Source organism: Typopeltis vanoorti, chromosome 17 (assembly GCF_054136105.1).
Source record: "Typopeltis vanoorti isolate ZY-2024b chromosome 17, IOZ_Tvanoo_1.0, whole genome shotgun sequence".
Lineage (NCBI taxonomy): Eukaryota > Metazoa > Arthropoda > Arachnida > Uropygi > Thelyphonidae > Typopeltis > Typopeltis vanoorti.
The window spans coordinates 53,960,272-53,977,668 of record NC_143565.1 but is presented as its reverse complement, the minus strand read 5'-3'; the positions used below and the strand labels follow the sequence as shown (position 1 = coordinate 53,977,668).

The window sequence follows — 17,397 nt, the reverse complement described above, 5'->3', positions numbered from 1 at the left end:
CTTTACTACGAGTTGCCCATGTCATGAAAGGTTTGCTTTGTGTTTTACATTATGGGAAATACTAAGGATAGTGATCAGAGCTTACTCCACCTTTACTATGAGTTTCCCCTGTCATGAAAGGCTTGCTTTCGTTTGGATCCGCCGAAACTTTTATAGTTTTTCTATTTGGCTTTGGAATAATGTTGGATTCAATATCCACTTAATTTGAGTAAGAAAATTCAATTGTAAATTCACACAACAAACAATTGAAAACAACTGTAGTCTCAAAAAGCCAAACAGCAGTTAATGAACAGCAATAAACAGATGGTTGCAATCAAACTACAGGATAGGACCATAACCAGAAATAGATATAGTATAGCAAAAAAGAATTACAAAATTTTACTCAGTATTATATCAGGATGATGAATTAAATGAAGAGGAAGAAGTCAACTATGAAATAACTGTGCTACAGATTCTACCAGAAGAAGTTATGTGGAGCATCCGAAGCTTGCAAAATGGAAAAGCTGTAAGTGAGGATGGAGTTATAGTTGAATTTCTAAAAGAAAAATGATGTACCAAGAACATAGAAGAAGGCTACCCTAATTCTTATAAAAAAAAAAAAAAAAACGGTGAATTAGAAGACTTGACAAACTACTGACCCATCAGTCTACTATTGGTAATTTAGAAAGGGTTTACAAGTCTTGGCTCATAGGCTTTGTATGACTTTGGTTGGACCTAGCACAAGCAAAAGAACAGGCAGGCTTTTGGTTTTTCAAATTGTACAACAGACTATTGAACAGTTTAATGAATATCAGTTACCATTATGTCTTGGTTTTATTGATTATGAGAAAGCCTTTGATTCAGTAAGAAGAAAGAGAGAGGTGTGGTACAGGCTGATGGAATGACTTCGAACATGCAGGGATTGTTATGTTTGTACACAAATGTAAGGAATATTTGAAACAAGAGAGCTGAGTTTGTTGCATTGATTGAGTCAGTATGCCCAAAGATAATTGGAATAAGTGAAACTTGGTTGTTTGAGGAGGATGTGATGTTGGGAATAGAAATAGTAGAATATATAATTTTCCAGGACAGAAATGTGAAAAGAGGAGGGAGGAGTGCTGTTAATGATTGCAAAGTGTGGAAGTTGATAGTGCATGCACAGATTTTGAATCTGTGTGAAGTTGAAATAAATAGGTTAGTATATCTGATAGGATGCTGTTATTAGGCCAGGGAATGCAGAGAATACCGATTGTGAAATGATTAGGCAAATTAGTTGGGCATGTAAAAATAAGGTGATCCTGATGGGAGACTTTAATTACAAGAATATAGAATGGAAGGAGGATATATAGTGTATGGGAACAAGGAGAGTGAGCTTGTGGAATTTCTGAGAAATAAGTATGACATGCTGCTTAATAAGCAGCATGTCATTGAAGCAAACCAGAGGCTTTAATGTTTTGGATTTGGTGATAATTTTACAAGATGTAGTTGTTAAAGGGGTGTTGACACTGCTGCCGGTTGGTGAAAGTGATCATGAGGTACTTGTTTTCGAAGTGGTGAAACAATATAAAATGAGAAAACAAAATGATGAAAGGTTACTGCCAAAAATGGATACATGTGGAAGTATAAAGCAGGTGATTATAGGAAGCTCTGTAGTTAGCTAGCATCAGTATGAGGGTTGTTTGAAGGTTTGGTAAATTTCCAGTAGACAGTGACACACTTCATTCATTCATACCAGTGTCGGCACGTACCATCTTTTTCATGACCCCTGGCAAAATTTTAGCAACGTGCGACACATTGTTTGACAAACATTTAAAATGATCATGTTCACATTTTTCATAAAAATGGATAAAATGAGTTCCATGCAGTGATAAAACACTTTTATTTGATGAAGTGGACTGCTGTGCAGATCAAAGCCGAGTTACATGCAGTTCGTGGATTCTCTGCACCAGCATTAAAGACTATTTATTTTTGGATAAATAAGTTTAAATGTGGTCGTAAGTCCATCGAAGATGAAGTGCACTCTGGATGCCCAACTGAGGTCACTATGACGGAAGTGATTGACAAAATCCATGGTATTTTTATGGAAGACCACCGAGTGAAATTGCTGAGATTATAGGCATCTCAACTGAATGGGTGTATAATATCCTTCATGAAAAGTTGCACACGAAAAAGCTGTGTGCACGATGAGTGCCAGGATTGTTGATTGTCGATCAAAAACACATGCGAAAAGACATTTCACTGCAGTGTTTGGCGATGTTTAATCACAATTCGTAGGATATTTTGCATCAGTTCATGACTGTAGATGAAACTTGGATCCACCACTATACACCTGAGTCCAAACAGTCAAAACAGTGGACAATGCCCAGTGAAAGAGCACTTAAAAAGTGAAGACTGTTTTGTCAGCTGGGAAGGTGATGACTACTGTTTTTTTGGGATTCCCAAGAAATTATCATGATAGACTATTTGGAAAAGGGTAGGACAATAACAGGAGTCTATTATGCACCATTTAAAAAAGAACTGAAGAAAAAATGGCCAAGATTGGCACATAAAAGTGCTCTTTCATCAAGACAATGCACCGGCACACATCGCCTGTCGCAGTTGCATGAATTGAGGTTCGAATTGGTTCCACATTCACCATATTTTCCAGACTTGGCCACATGCAACTTCTTCTTGTTCCCAAACTTAAAAATTTGGCTCGGTGGGAAAAAAGTTTCTTCGAACGAAGATGTCATCAAAGCTGTCAAATGAATATTTTGCACATTTGACAAATCCTACTTTCTAGATGGGATGAAAAAATTGGAAACTCGCTGTACCAAATGTGTAGACCTCGATGGAGAGTATGTTGAGAAATAAAGGTGATTTTTTCAAAAAAACAAAACTTTTCAACAACTCTCGTATGTTGATTAGATGAGCTAAGCAGAAAAGATGTTGACAATGCATAGAAACTCACAAGGCAGTATCTGACAAAAGCAATGTATAAGTGCATACCAAGAGTTAAGCGAATAAATAGAGTAGGAGGGAAATGGATGAACAGTGAAATCGAGCAAGCTGTGCTGGAAAAGAAAATGTTACGGAGGAGGTACGAGACAGTTGATGGTGATTGGATCCATGAAGAACATAAATTGCAGGCTAGCAAGGTGACGAGAATGGTGAAGAAAGAAAAGGTGCAGTATGAGAGGATATTGGTTGGTTCAATATCTCATACTGCAGGGTTAACTTAAGGGAATTTTTTTGCTATATGACAGACAAGAGAAAGAATAATTATTGCATCATTTACACCAGAATACATGCTGGTGTAAATGATGCCATGCAATATATAAAAGAGAAGCAAGTATTAGGAGAAATGGAAGTGAAAGAACAGAGGTGTATCAGATGTTGGTTGGGTTAGATATTAATAAGGCTGTGAGAATGGATGACATATCACCATGTATTCTTAAGGAATGTGCACCACAGTTGGCTATGCCCTTGACCTGGTTATTTAATGAAAGTCTTGCAGTGGGTAGGGTTCCTGAGAAGTGGAAAGAAGGCAAAATAGCCACTTCACAAGCATGGTTCTAGGACAGAAGTCTCCAACTATAGACCAGTCTGTATAACTGCAGTTGTGGTCATGATGTTGGAGAGATTGGTTAAGGAATAGAATACAGGATTGGGTTGATGGACATAGCATTCTTTATGATGGTCAGCATAGATTTGTAAAGGGTAGGTCCTGTCTTTGCAAATTACTTGCATTTTATGATAAGGTAACATGTGTGTTAGATAAGGGAGAATCGTATACAGTGATATTCTTGGGCTTTGCAAAAGCGTTCGATAGATTACCACATGATAAGTTGGTGTACAAGCTGTAGAGGATGGGAACAGAAAGTATATTGGTTATATGGATCAGAGATTGGCTATCTGAATGATACCAGCAGGTTGTGTATGATGAATCAGTGTCTTAAAAAAAATAATAAATTAATTAAAAAAAAAAAAAAAAGGAAGGTAACCAATGGTGTGTCCCAGGGTTCTTGGTTCTCTGCTGTTTAATTTGTTTGTAAACAATATATCATGTGGACTGGCTTGGGATCTTCAGTTGTTCATTTGCTGGTGATGCAAAGTTGGGAAAAATTATAGGTAGCACTGCTGATGTTAATTCCCTTCGAGAAGATTTGAATGGACTTTTTACTTAGACAGAGGAGTGGGATTGTAGTTTCAATATCGATAAGTGCAAGATGTTGCATTTTGGAGTACAGAAATATAAGGCTGTGTACTATATCGATGGTGCCATACTGCAGGAAGTGGATGAGATTAGAGCTTTGGGAGTGATGGTTGATAGTAGAGTGAAGTTTAGAGGGCATATTGCTAGTGTTGAAAAGGCTGCACATCATAGTGCTGCTATGATAAGAAGTACTCTAACATGTAGGGATAAAGAAGATGTTGTATCACTGTGTATAAAGCACTGGTCAGACCACACTTGGAATACTGTGCTCATATCTGTTCACTTGATTTTCAGTGTGATGTGGAGACATTGGAGAAGGTCCAGAGGTGAGTGACTAAGACACTGTGAAGACTTTGGCATGCTGGCTATGGAGAAAGGTTGAAGAGGTATGGATTACAGAGTTTGGTGGATAGGAGGAAGAGAGGTGATATGATAGAGACATTTAAGTTAATGAAAGGATGGAATTATAAAAAGAGTAGAAGATGAGAGGGGAAGAACTAGATTTCATCCCTAGACGTTATGTAAAGGTGTGGGGAAGAGGGGCATTAGGAGTAGATTTTTTACATGGAGAATTGTCATTGAATGGAATGCATTACCAGAATGTGTTAATGCAAGGAGTGTTAAGGATTTAAAGATTCTATAGGATAAATATGTTGTTAGTTGAATGAACCTCCCTCAGTGAGTCTGTCCACTCCATGGAGGGTGTAATAGTAATAATAAAAATATCATGGATGTAATTAAAAGACACATAATGCTTGGATAGAAAGCATCGTGTGTTTGAAAAATTACGGTCAATATTCAGAAAACAACTACCATTATGCATGAAGAGAAAAGTTTTTAACCAATGTACTCTTCCTACATTGACATATGGCTGTGAAACATGAACACTAAATGCAAAGGAAATTCAAAAATTATGAACAACACAATTTAGTATGGAAAGAAGTATACTTGGTATCACGGGACTGGATCACAAAAGGAATACATGGATGAGAAAGTAAACCAAAAGGTTCTGACATCATAGGAAGAGTGAAACATCTGAAGCAACAATAGGCTTGCCATGTTGCTTGAAGACAAGATCAACAATGGACAAAAGAGGTTCTGGATTAGATTCCATGAGAGGAAAAACGACCACAGTGCTGACATAAATCATGGTGGATTGATGATATCATCAGATTTGCAAGAGTGAAATGGATGGACAGACAGTTTTGGAATAATCTTGGAAAGGCCTTCATCCAACAGTGGATTCACAATGGCTGACGATGATGATATATATTATTAAATTAGTGAATAGATTTATTTTTTTATGTATTTAAATAAATTTTCTAAGCTTTCATAAATAATTTTTAAACAGATTTTATTTATATTAAATGGAATGAATTCTAATCTTTACAGTATGCTATAAGTTAGATGACGAGTGGTTGCAGTGTCTCTTGTCTCAGTGATTTGGATGTTATTGTATTCATCATAAGATTCTTCATTCTCTTTTTCAGGTACGGAGCCGAGCCCAAGATATACTTCATCATTGCATGAGACTTTATCCATACAGCCAGTTTGCTATCCTTCCAGAATTACTGGTGCTTTTGAAAAAGGATCCTTCCATCTACCATGAGCAGTTTAAAGTGAGTGCAGAAGTTGAACTTTATTTGAAAAATGCCAAGTATATGCTTTTTTTTAAAATAGTTTTATCGTGTATAGAAATACTGTGGTGGACGGTGATGTTGTAGAAATATGAAAAGTTGATGTCCCTGTATTATGAAACTGTTTTTAGTGATGCAAATGAACTTATGTTAAAATTTGGTGAAATACAGAAGCCTTATTATTTCTACTATTCTCTATCCTTTATTAGAGGCGTGAAGTGGCTACAGCCACTTCAGGCCTCTAATAAGTAAGGTGGTGGTATATCACCGGGTGATGAAAGACATCTATTACCTATAGGTCTAGTCAGCATTTCCTCCAACTAAGGAAAGTATATATTTCTGGTGGCAAAGATCGCCAGGTTCGCCATAGCCCCATTTGTGGAAACAGGCTATACTGTGAGAAAGTGGGATGACTTAATTGTGGGTGACTCTATATTGCTCATCAACAGCCATTTTGTAGTGGAGATTAGCATATAATCCTGTGTAACCAGATTTAACATCAAATCCTCTTCCCCCATACCTTCTTTAATTCAAACAATTGATTTCCAACTTAAACATAAGTATGGATTGTTATGTATAAGTACCTGTTTACATCATGCATAATAAGGGTTTTATAAAGTTTCCCCTTATTATATATATTTTTTAAGATAAAAAAAAAGCTTAAACAGAAATCCTTATTATATTCCCATAATTTCTCAACTATTTTCGTAAGATAAAAATTTTGGCTTCACAATAACTATTTTCCTTGATCTACTTTGTTCTTCTCCAAGTTTTCTTTTTCTTAAGTGGAGGCTTGTATGTGTCTTTCTTCACTGAGTAAGGAAGTTTCTGTGATTCTCACATTCTGTTTATTTTATTTTTTTGCTTTTTTTTTTAACAAATGGGAAAAAAGCACTATTCCAGGCATCCAGCATATTCTTATCTTCAGCTGTTATGTCACTTTTTAAAACCATTGATTCTTTTTATGGTACGGTAGCCTCAAAATGATTTTACTTTTCATATTTATTTTCCATATTTATCCTTTCTAAAGAGTATGGAAGGTTGTTAAAGGATTATATAGCTATATAATATAAAGCTTATATAGCTTTAAAGGATTGAAGCTATATAACCAAGCAGACACCCAAATAGATTGAAGAAAATGTAGAGAACTGAACACAGTTTCTGGCCTTTTGTCCAGTCATCTCCTTTTAGACCATCTCATTATTAGGTATCTGCCTTGATGTCAAATGAGTAAATAAGTAACGAAGGGCTGGCAGTTTGGAATTAGCTGACCAGATTGTATTCTGTATTGATTCTATATTGGCTTAAGCAAAAACAATGGTACATCGTGAGAAAATATCATGTAGGCTGGGATGCCAAACAAAAAGTAGATTTGAACACATACATTTCAAAATACATGGCTGTAGTTTGAAAAGATTTGGAGAAAAGAGCTCATTAAGAACAATGCTTAGTGCATGCTGAGTTCTATTCAGGATATGGATTGGACATTACTAATACCATGTTTCATCATAAAGATGTCCATAAATTCACTTGAAGATAACATATGAGAAATAAAAAAGGTACTGTTATTGTTGATAGAATGTCTTCAGAATGATACAAGAATATATAGTGAATTTGAAATAGGAACTCATCACTGTTTAGTTTTCAGTAGGATGAAAAGGAATATCACATTGAAAAGAAAAATGTTTAAGAAAATTCTAAAAAGAATCAAAGTCAAGTAATGTTTACAGATAAACTGTAGACTTGAGTTTACCAGTATTATTGGAGAAAAAAAAATTAAAGAAAACCAGATCAAACCTTAAAAAATCAGTAGTAAATCTGAAAAAAATGTTTACTGATTCAGCCAGAGAGAAAGATATAATGAAGTTATTTTCAAGAATAAGACTCCCATGTCTTGGATAGAGAGAGGCAGTCTTTCCAATTAAAGTTCATATGACGAAGAGGTCTCAGTGATTAAAATCAGGTGTGGAAGATTAGGAGGTAAAAAGGCGAACCAGGAAAAGAAGAAATCCTATTGAAAATTTCTGACAAGAGCAAGTGTCCTTATTTGAAAACTTTAGTTATAACATGGAAAATTAATATCAAGAAAGCAGCTAAATGTTGTGTAGACTATTAAAAAGCTTAGCAATAGAGGAAAATGCTATAAAAGGGATCAGAGATTATAAATGTTGACATAAAAACTGAAAATGAATGAAGATATTCTGGCTATTTAGAATAATTACTTTGAAGAATTCTTAAATGGGATGAACACTGATAGGTCTTTATCGACAGCTGTTCTAACAGAAACTTTCAGGTTAGATAGATCAAAACAATTCATTTCTTTCTATCCTCCCAAATTCTTTCTTCTCGAGCACTGTTCTTGTTCAGGTTTCTCTTTTCTAGAACTTCTATTATGCAGTCTCTCTCCCCCTTTTCCATGGTCTTCCTCTTGGTTTCTTCAATTTTCATTTCATACATTCTTGGTATTTGTTCTAAATTCATTCTCATTATCTATCCAAACCATTTCAAGTGAGCATTCACAAACATTATACAACACTTTCTACTCCCAAAACATTCCTACATGTCCACATTTATTATTTTATATTTCCTTGTTTTTGCCAACATTGTCCTTAAAACTTTCATATCCATTGCTTTTATTCTACTTTTGTCTCTTCTCTTTTTGTTTCTGCTGCATAAGACAAAATGAATAAAAAGTGACTTCTGTTATCAAAAACTTGCACTTAAGTGGGGCTTCACTATCCCAATGACTACTTACATTAATGATTAACTAACTCTTATTTAGAAGTATTGGTCAAGTGTTAATAAACTATTTACTCACCAACTATTTTTGTCGGCTATTGCTGTTGGCTTCTTCAGCGTACAATAAGGTAGGCGAAGTAAATTACAAGCTAGATGTTAACTGACAATTCTAATTCAATAACAAAATAGTACTGAGCATGAGACAATACACGTGTAGCAGATACATGATTTATGTGTTGAGAAACATTTTGTAGTTGGCACTGAAGTTCATTTCATGCGTGTTTAGTGATCTGATTAAAGTCTTCCATATATTACGTAGGATTAAACCTTGGTTCCTGTTGAGGTTTTTTGTGGAAGGAACGACTGTAGCTGCTTCTTTGAAGATTCTGGAACGGTAGTTTTCTTCTATATAAGGCATATAACTTTTATTCCATTTAATAATGTGGTTGGTTGTAGAGAAGTGGGAAGAAAGGCTAGATATATCTTGTCTGTTGTTTTTTACATAACCAATGTGTTCCCTTTGTTTCATTTCGAAGCTTCTAGATGTCTGACCAATGTAAGTAAGACCACAGGAACAAGGGATGTTGTAAACTCCTGCATACTTGTAGAAAGGATTGAAGTCTTTCGGTGATCTTAGAAATTTCTGAATAGTTTCACCTGGCTTGAAGGTCACTCTAATATTGTGTGGTTTTAGGAGGAGAGCCAGTTTTTTGGAAATGGTACCAACGTATGGAATAGTTATAGTGGTGATATATTGGGTGACATCACGTTGTCTTTGTGGTATGTCAGAGAAGAGAATCTTGTTGATGAGTCTTCTATGGTAGCCATTTAAGAGTAGGTCATTGGATATAGTCAATTCTTCTTGTAGATCATTTTGGTGTGTAGTAAGCTGTATAGCTCTTTTCTTTAGCATACGAATAATGCTGAGTTTTTGGGAGATGTGGTGTGATGAGCTAAAGTGTAGATAACGTCCAGTATTTGTAGGTTTCTATAAACAGATAAGTTGACACTGTTATTTTCTTGTTTCTTTATTATGATGTTCAGGAATGGTAGTTGCTTGTCCTTTTCAAGATCTAGTGTGAATTTGATAGTACATCATTAATGTGTACATCTTCACTGTGATTTAGAATAATGCAGTTATTTTTGCTATCATTAATAGGTAACCCATGGTTTTTTCTCATGCTGTTCCATTTGTCCAGCTTCTTCTGCAGCTCTTTTTCAGGAAAAAGAATCACCACATCATCTGTAAACACAGGTTTCCTCCTTTTTTGGTTATTAACTGTATCTAGATTGCTATTCATCACAATAATGAACTGTAGTGGAGATAAGATATTTCCTAGTCGAACTCCATTATTTAATGTAAACCTTTCAAAATTACCAAATTTAGTCTTCACACAGCTCATAGACTTAACATACATATTCTTGATCATGACTATATATTCTTTTCTATGCCTATCTTTTCCCAACTTTCCCAGACTTTTTTCTCATTGAACCCAATCAAAGACTTTTTCAAAATCAAGAAATGTTGTTAATAGGCTTTTTCCAAATTCTCAGTGTCTATCCATCATTTCTCTTATAGCAAAAATGAAATCAACAGTTGATTGCCCTTTTTTAAAACCAAACTGTCTTCTCTTTAACCCTCCTCAATTGTGCCACTTCATAAAGGAGGTGATAGAACACAAGCATCAAACTAGAGGCCTATCTGTGTGTCAGGTGTTGTGGTTAAGTTGTTGGAGAAACTTGTTTTCTATCTAACAGATAAGCTTAGGCGTTGATGGTTAATCATGACTTATTTTTAACGGTATTAACAACACCACACAATTTTATCTCTTTGATAAAATTGTGTGGTGTTGTTAATACCTCCTCTATTTTATCTTTTATTCCTATTATTCATTTGAGCTAACATTATATATTTGAACAATAATCCCTTGGTCCATTCATCAGGATATCACCTTCTCTGTCTCTTTCTCTCTCTCTCTCTTCAGATCAGTTTCAAGATATCATAACCATTTATGATCCTGACCAGAAACTCTGATCAGTTCAACAAGCAAATTATCTATCACAGGGGATTTTCCATTCTTCATCGTCCTTAATGCCCTTCAGCTTCTGCCAGCCTTATTTCCTTATCTCCCTCATCAGCAAATTCATTCCAGTTTATTTCACTGTGGATTTCATCTTTAACAGATCTCTAAAATAACATTGCCATCATTCTAATTTCTCATCCAGTATTCACAAGATTTCCATCTCCATTTATTAAAAAACCTGGTTCCTCATTGCTTTTTTATCTATTCTTCATTAGTCCATTTAGCATTTTCTTGTTGCCATTAGTATATTCATCCAACTTATCTGCACATTCAGCTCAACATTTTATATTTTCCTCTTCAGTTATTATTTTTTTTTTGTATGTCTCTTTTTCTGATTATAAACATTCTATCATCATTTGATCTAGTCTTTATGAACTTCCAAAAAAGCTTGATTTTTTTTTACATAACTGCTTCTGTAACTCTCTCATTCCACCAGTATGTTTCTTTTCTTTTTCTGCTTCCACTTGTTCTTACACACACACACACACACACACACACACACACACACACATGCCTCCTCTACTATTTCTACCATTACATCTTGAAACTTTTTCCATTCCTCATCTATTATCTGTAATTAACTCATGGACCTTGGATCTGATCTAAGACTCAAATTCTTGCTTTACTTCAGTCTGTTTCATCATCCATAGCTTCTGCTGTCTCTCTTTCTCTCACCCCCCCCCCTCTTTTTTCCCCCTTGCCACATATATGATCTCCAACTAAAGCAACAGAAGGCAAAACTTTTGATGTCCATGGTTACTTTTCTCCAGTCTCTATCAAGAATGAAATTTTGATAAAGAATGATTACACCCTTATTTTGAATAATACTCTCTAATTGTTCTTTGTATAATGCCTTTTCCTCCATATTTAAACCATGTTGTGGTGCATATACTTGCATAAGTGAGATTTGTTTTTCCATTATATTCAAATACAAGCCTTATTATCCTATCGTTAATTCCATCACACTTCATGAGTTTGTCATTTACTTCTTTATTGATGATAACCACCATTTTTGACTGCCCCTCTGCTCCTTTCCAAAACAAAACATAATCTCCTCTTAAATTCTTCTTTCCTTATTTTTTCTGTTTAGCCTCATTCAAACCCAAAATATCTCATTTCCTTTTCATTGTAACATCCACCAACTCCTCCTCTTTATTTGTAACTGTCAATATGTCTACTGTTATTTTTTCAATTCGCTTCCAGTCCAGGTCTGATTTGATTCCTTTTTTTCTTTGTAGTTTAAATAAATCCACTGCTATTTGCTGGATCTGTTGCAGCTTCATCAGACCTCAGTTAGCCATAACATTTAGGGGTGAATATCAGTACTTGATGTAATAAACACCATCGAAAATGCAGAATGCTTCAAACAGAAAATGCTCAAATATGGAATTAAAAGTTTTACACTGGTTATGCTGTTTGCTTCTGAAGATCTGGTTAGAAGATCATATTTATTATTGAAATGGAGCTCTTGTAGTACCCATCTTTTAAAAGTAAAATAGAATATGAGCATTACAGAAGCATTTCCCTACTAAGTGTTCCTCGTAACATTTATGCAAGCATATTTGAGGAGTTAAAAAAATTATAGAAAAGAAATTATAGAAAATTCCGTTATAATAAACTATTCCTTCAAAATCCCTGTAGTGAGAGTTGACTGTGTGCAGTTTTTGTTTTGAATTGGATCTCCCAGTTCCCCTGACATCTCTTCCCATTTCAGAACCTTTGTTCACACTTCTCCTGTGGACTAATCAGAAATCATCAGTAATGTATACTCTTTGGGTCTTTTCTTTCTGTGTGGATCTATGCACACCTTGAATGTTTGAACATGGTGTTAATAAGACTATCCCATGTCCTAACTGGAAATTTGAAATTTTTTAGGTACTTGTCATTATTTTTAGTTTTGCCTTTTTCTTCAAAACATTTTCTATATTTTCTACTGTTGTTTAGATCTCTACCAAAAATTATCTTTTTTTTTTTTTTTTTTAAGTTAGCTACTCCCTCTAATAACTCAAAATAAAATGTGGTGCTTCTTTCTCCTAGAATGTTCTTTGGGATCATAGGCACTTTTTCATTCTACACATAGGAGTTAGAACTTATTGCACATTAGTGCCATATGTAGGATGTGATTATTGGCAATATTATATTTCATGAGGAAGGCTATTCCAGAGAGCATTAGGAAGGTGAAATGAAAGAGAAAAAGGAGCAGTTAGTTTTATCCATTTGGAATGAAAAGGAATATTGGACAACTGCTGTCCTTATCTTAACAAGCCCACTGCAAAGCAGAGGAATGCAAGTTTTTCAGGAAAAAATTAAATTGATGTTTAGAATTAAATTCTCAATATTCATTATAATTTATGATTGCTCACATTATTTATCAAATGAATACATGTAAAATTAATTATCAACGTTATTTACACGATCCGCTGCTTACCTTCATCACTTGACATATTTGAATCTTTGGTGACAATGCTTCTGTAATTAAATTAAAACAAACAGTTTTATTGTGTCTTTTTTTCTTTACTACTTGTATTAGAAACTACAACTCATTTTTAGGGATGTTAATCAAGTGAGTAATATTTATTATCCGACTAGTTTCAGTGAAACTAGTCGGATAATAAATATTACTCACTTGACTAACATCCCTAAAAATGAGTTATAGTTTCAAACAGTTTTATTATTGCTTGTCCTTTTATCATTTAGGAATCATAAGATCACCATGATTTAAAAAAAAAAAAAAAAACTGAAAATGGGTGTGGCTTACCAAGAAAAAGCTACTATTTTCTATTGCTACTACCTGTCTCACATATGATTGGTGAAGTATTAACAAAATATCACACAACTCAGCAACAAAGGCAAGCTAATGATTGTTGAGTTGAAATGCTGATTCTCTTCAACCGAATTCCAAAATATCTGAAATTTCCATAATGACATTCACTATCTATTTCTTAAAGTTTTAAACTTTTTTCACATGCCAGGTATATGCAAAACCTTTTAATTTCGCTTTTCATAAAGTAAAATTAGGGGTGTGAAATGTATGTGAGGGTGAGTTATATTCGAGTAAATATGGTAGTCTCTATAGGTGGATGAGTACTTTAAAAAATCATTTGATAATTATCATTTAGAAGGATGTGTACAGTTTGTCTTTTTAGTTTCAGTAATGTTGATTATGTGAACATGGCTGTATTGTTTTGCTAGCTTCACTTCTTTTATTTTGATGATTTTTAAATCAATAGCTCCAGGATATCTTGCTATTTTTGGTACCATGAGAATCATAGTGGGGAGCTTTCATCATTGGGAAACAGCTAATAGAAATGATACCTGATTTTGGTGTACTATTATGTGTGTATTTATTATTAGCCAATATATGAGGGTGGTCTGAAAAGTTTCCAGCCTAACAATGAAAAAACAAATTTATAATTTCAAAATTATTTTTCAATATCTCCCTTAAGACTAATACATTTATTCCAGCACCATTATCCCATCCCTGTAGTGGTTGTCAGTAAGATCTGCAAAATACTCCTCTACAGCTGCAATCACCTCTTGATTCAAAGAAAAATGCTAACCAGCGAGGAAGAGTTTTAGTTTTGGGAAGAGATAGAAGTCAGAGGGAGCCAAATCTGGGGAATAGGGTGGATGTTCCAACAATTGATACTACAGATCCCTTAATTTTTCCATTGCAAAACAATTTTGTGGGCAGGTGCATTGTCCTGATGAAAGATGATTTTTTTTCTTCTGCAAACTGGGTCTTTTCTCATGAATTTTTTTGTGCAGTCTGGTTGAAAGATCAGAATAATATTCCCCGTTTATTGTTTTACCCTTTTCAAGATAATTAATACACAAAATGCCTTTAGCATCCCAAAACACCAATGCCATGACCCTTCCTGCTGATGGAACCGACTTTGTCTTCTTTGGCACTGAACAACTGGCTTCTGTCTGCTGTTTGGATTCTGGTGTGTAATGGTGAATCCAAGTCTCATCCATAGTAATAAATTGATGCACAAAATCAGTTTTATTCTTGTTAAAACGTATCAAGCACTTTTCAGAGATTTTCGTGCAAGTGCGTTTTTGATCTGCTGTTAGCAAGCGCAGCACCCATCTTGCGCAAAGCTTTTTCATATGCAATTCTTCATGCAAAATATATCTTACACGTTTTTTTGAAATGCCTATAGTCTCAGCAATTTCATGCACTTTGACTTGCTGGTCATCCAATACCATATCGTGCACTTGATTAATGATTTCTGGTGTTGTTACACTGTTTGGACGTCCTTCACGTGGATCATCTTCAAGGCTGGTGCAGCCATGTTTAAACTCAGCAGCCCATTTCTTAATTGTCAAAAACAAAGACTCCCCATAAACTTTTATGAACTTCGAATGAATTTCTTTTGCTGTTAAACCGTCTTTTACAAAGAATTTTATAACCTCACAATAGTCAATTTTATCCATTTCAAGGGATACAGACAACAATTTTGCTTCAGACAGCTGTATAAAACAAACTACTTGATAGAATGACTTGCAATTTCACATGGATGCTTATGACAAATGTACCAACTTAGAAAAAAAAAATCTTGCCGATAGTGTTGCCATCTATGTTCGAGGCCAAGAACTTCTCAGACCATCCTTGTAGAATAAAATTTGGATGACCAAGTCTCATATTGCAAGTTTATTATTGTTGTTCAGCAACCAGTGGATAACAAATAATGTAACCTACCCTGGGAAGGTGAGTATTACATTGGGTCAGAAAATTCACTGATTCTCTGTGTTTCTAATAAGCTACATAGAGATCTCCTCATAATTATGTAGCTTTGATCCTTAAGTGACCCCTTAAGATTTGTAAAATATACAAACAGGAGTCACAGTTACAATCATTGTATCTCTTGCTGTTTATACTTAACAGAAAGAAAGTTTGGCAATGGTCTCATCATTATTATGACTTCACCTTGCCAACATTTATTTGGACATCTACTCTTTCATAATAAACTCTTTTTCACTGTTTTTCCTCAACCTCATATATGGCTGCATTTTGTTGATGATATCTTTGCAATCTGATTCCATTGGAAGTGAGAATTACTTCAGTTCCTGGAAAAAATAAACTGTTTGTACCTCCATATTGAGTTCACTATTGATTGTGAATCCAACAACCATCTACCTTTTTTGGATACCTCATCATCATCAAATTCCTGACATGTACCCTCAAGGAGTGTACAGGATATGATAGTACTACATGAAAAACTTACATCATTACTAATTTCCTATCTACAATTTTTCTCCAAATCAATCTGTTACCTGTCAAGACTCCAACATTATCAGACATTATATATTATTTCTATCTTCTAAGGCACTTTTTACTGTATCGATCCACCTATATCTTGGTCTTCCTCTGGGTCTTTTTCTTGCTAACCTGACAGAGGACACTTACTTTGCTAATCTTTCCTCTCCCATTCTATTTAAGTGACCATACCACCTGAGATTAGCTCTGCTAATCTCATGTGGTTTTGGATACCTTAATAATTCAAAAATCCTACAAGTCATGTTAAATTTCAGTTTATCAAAAACAAACCTTGACTTGAACAGAAAATAGGTATTATGAAAAGTTCTGTACATAGAACTCGTGATCTGCTCTTCTAATTCCATTTTGTTAGATGAATTAAATAAAATTTAAAGCAAACTGATATCTAATGGATACAACAAATAACCCTTCAGAAAATTATTAACAATTATTATCCATCAAGCAGACTACAATCTAATGTGAAAAGAATTTCAGTACCCTACCTTACTGAAATCTCTGAACAAATAGCATAGATTCTTTGCAAATTCAATCTATAAACTTCCTTCAAACCAGCTCAGAAACTGTCTTTTTTCTTACCATCTGCTGTTGACACTAGACATAGAGTTATTTGGAGCCTGACAAAGATTCTTCATTCCAGCAGGTGCAGAGTTTTTTTTGTTTTTTTTTCCCCTTGAAGCAAGTGAAACGAAGAAATCATCTGTACCTTAACTGTTCTGACTGTATGCCATTCAGAGCAGTTCAGGGAAGTAATTATTATTAACTGTTTATAATTAAAAAAAAAATCTGCCAAACTTTCGCTATTGTTCCTTTGAACTCTAATAGTGTAAATAAATCTAATTGAAAGTCTCCATAGCTCAGTCGGTTTTGACAGTGCCCTTTGGTTGAAAAAATTTAGGGTGTGAAGAACCTTTATGAGAGCTTTTCAAATGAAGGGAAGTTACCAGTCTCATACAGAAATTGCAGGGTTTTTCTTCTGGAAACCCAGGTTTTTCATCCTGCAAAACAAGCAAGCCAGTCAGAAGAAGACATACTTAACAGCCATGATATGCAATGTAGATAGGATTAACTGTCCTGTCAGAGCATTAATAAAGTTTCAAACAAGCCAAGTTACTTAACCACCAGTTAATTGACCTAACATGCAAGGAATAATGATGATGAATAAAATAAATTCCAGAGTTTACTATGGATTTACCATGCTGTTTCATAAAATATAGAAAATAATCACAGGAGTTTACATATATTTAATTAATTTTTCTTTCCTTTTCAGGGTGCCCTTTATGTCATTCTTGGACAAAAACAAAACAGTTTATTGACATTGAATAGCTGGTCAGCTCTTGTTGATATTTGGCCACTTTTGGTTGCATCTAAACATTCTGAGAAACCTTCTATAATTAAGTTGCTTCATCAAATATCAGAAAGTATTCAGAAGTATATGGTAACCATCCAAATAAAATTAAAGGTTAGTGAGATTAAGTTTTA

At 34.5% G+C, this 17,397-nt stretch overlaps 1 protein-coding gene across 1 annotated transcript in view; it reads left to right on the top strand.

Moving 5' to 3' along the window:
• Positions 1-17,397, top strand: part of LOC150097399 (proteasome activator complex subunit 4-like) — a 646,748-nt gene that overhangs the window by 371,657 nt on the left and 257,694 nt on the right. Inside the window, exons 27-28 of the mRNA XM_090407543.1 lie at positions 5,665-5,793; positions 17,186-17,377. Coding sequence (XP_090263669.1) covers positions 5,665-5,793; positions 17,186-17,377 — 321 coding nt within the window. The remainder of the gene's footprint in view (positions 1-5,664; positions 5,794-17,185; positions 17,378-17,397) is intronic.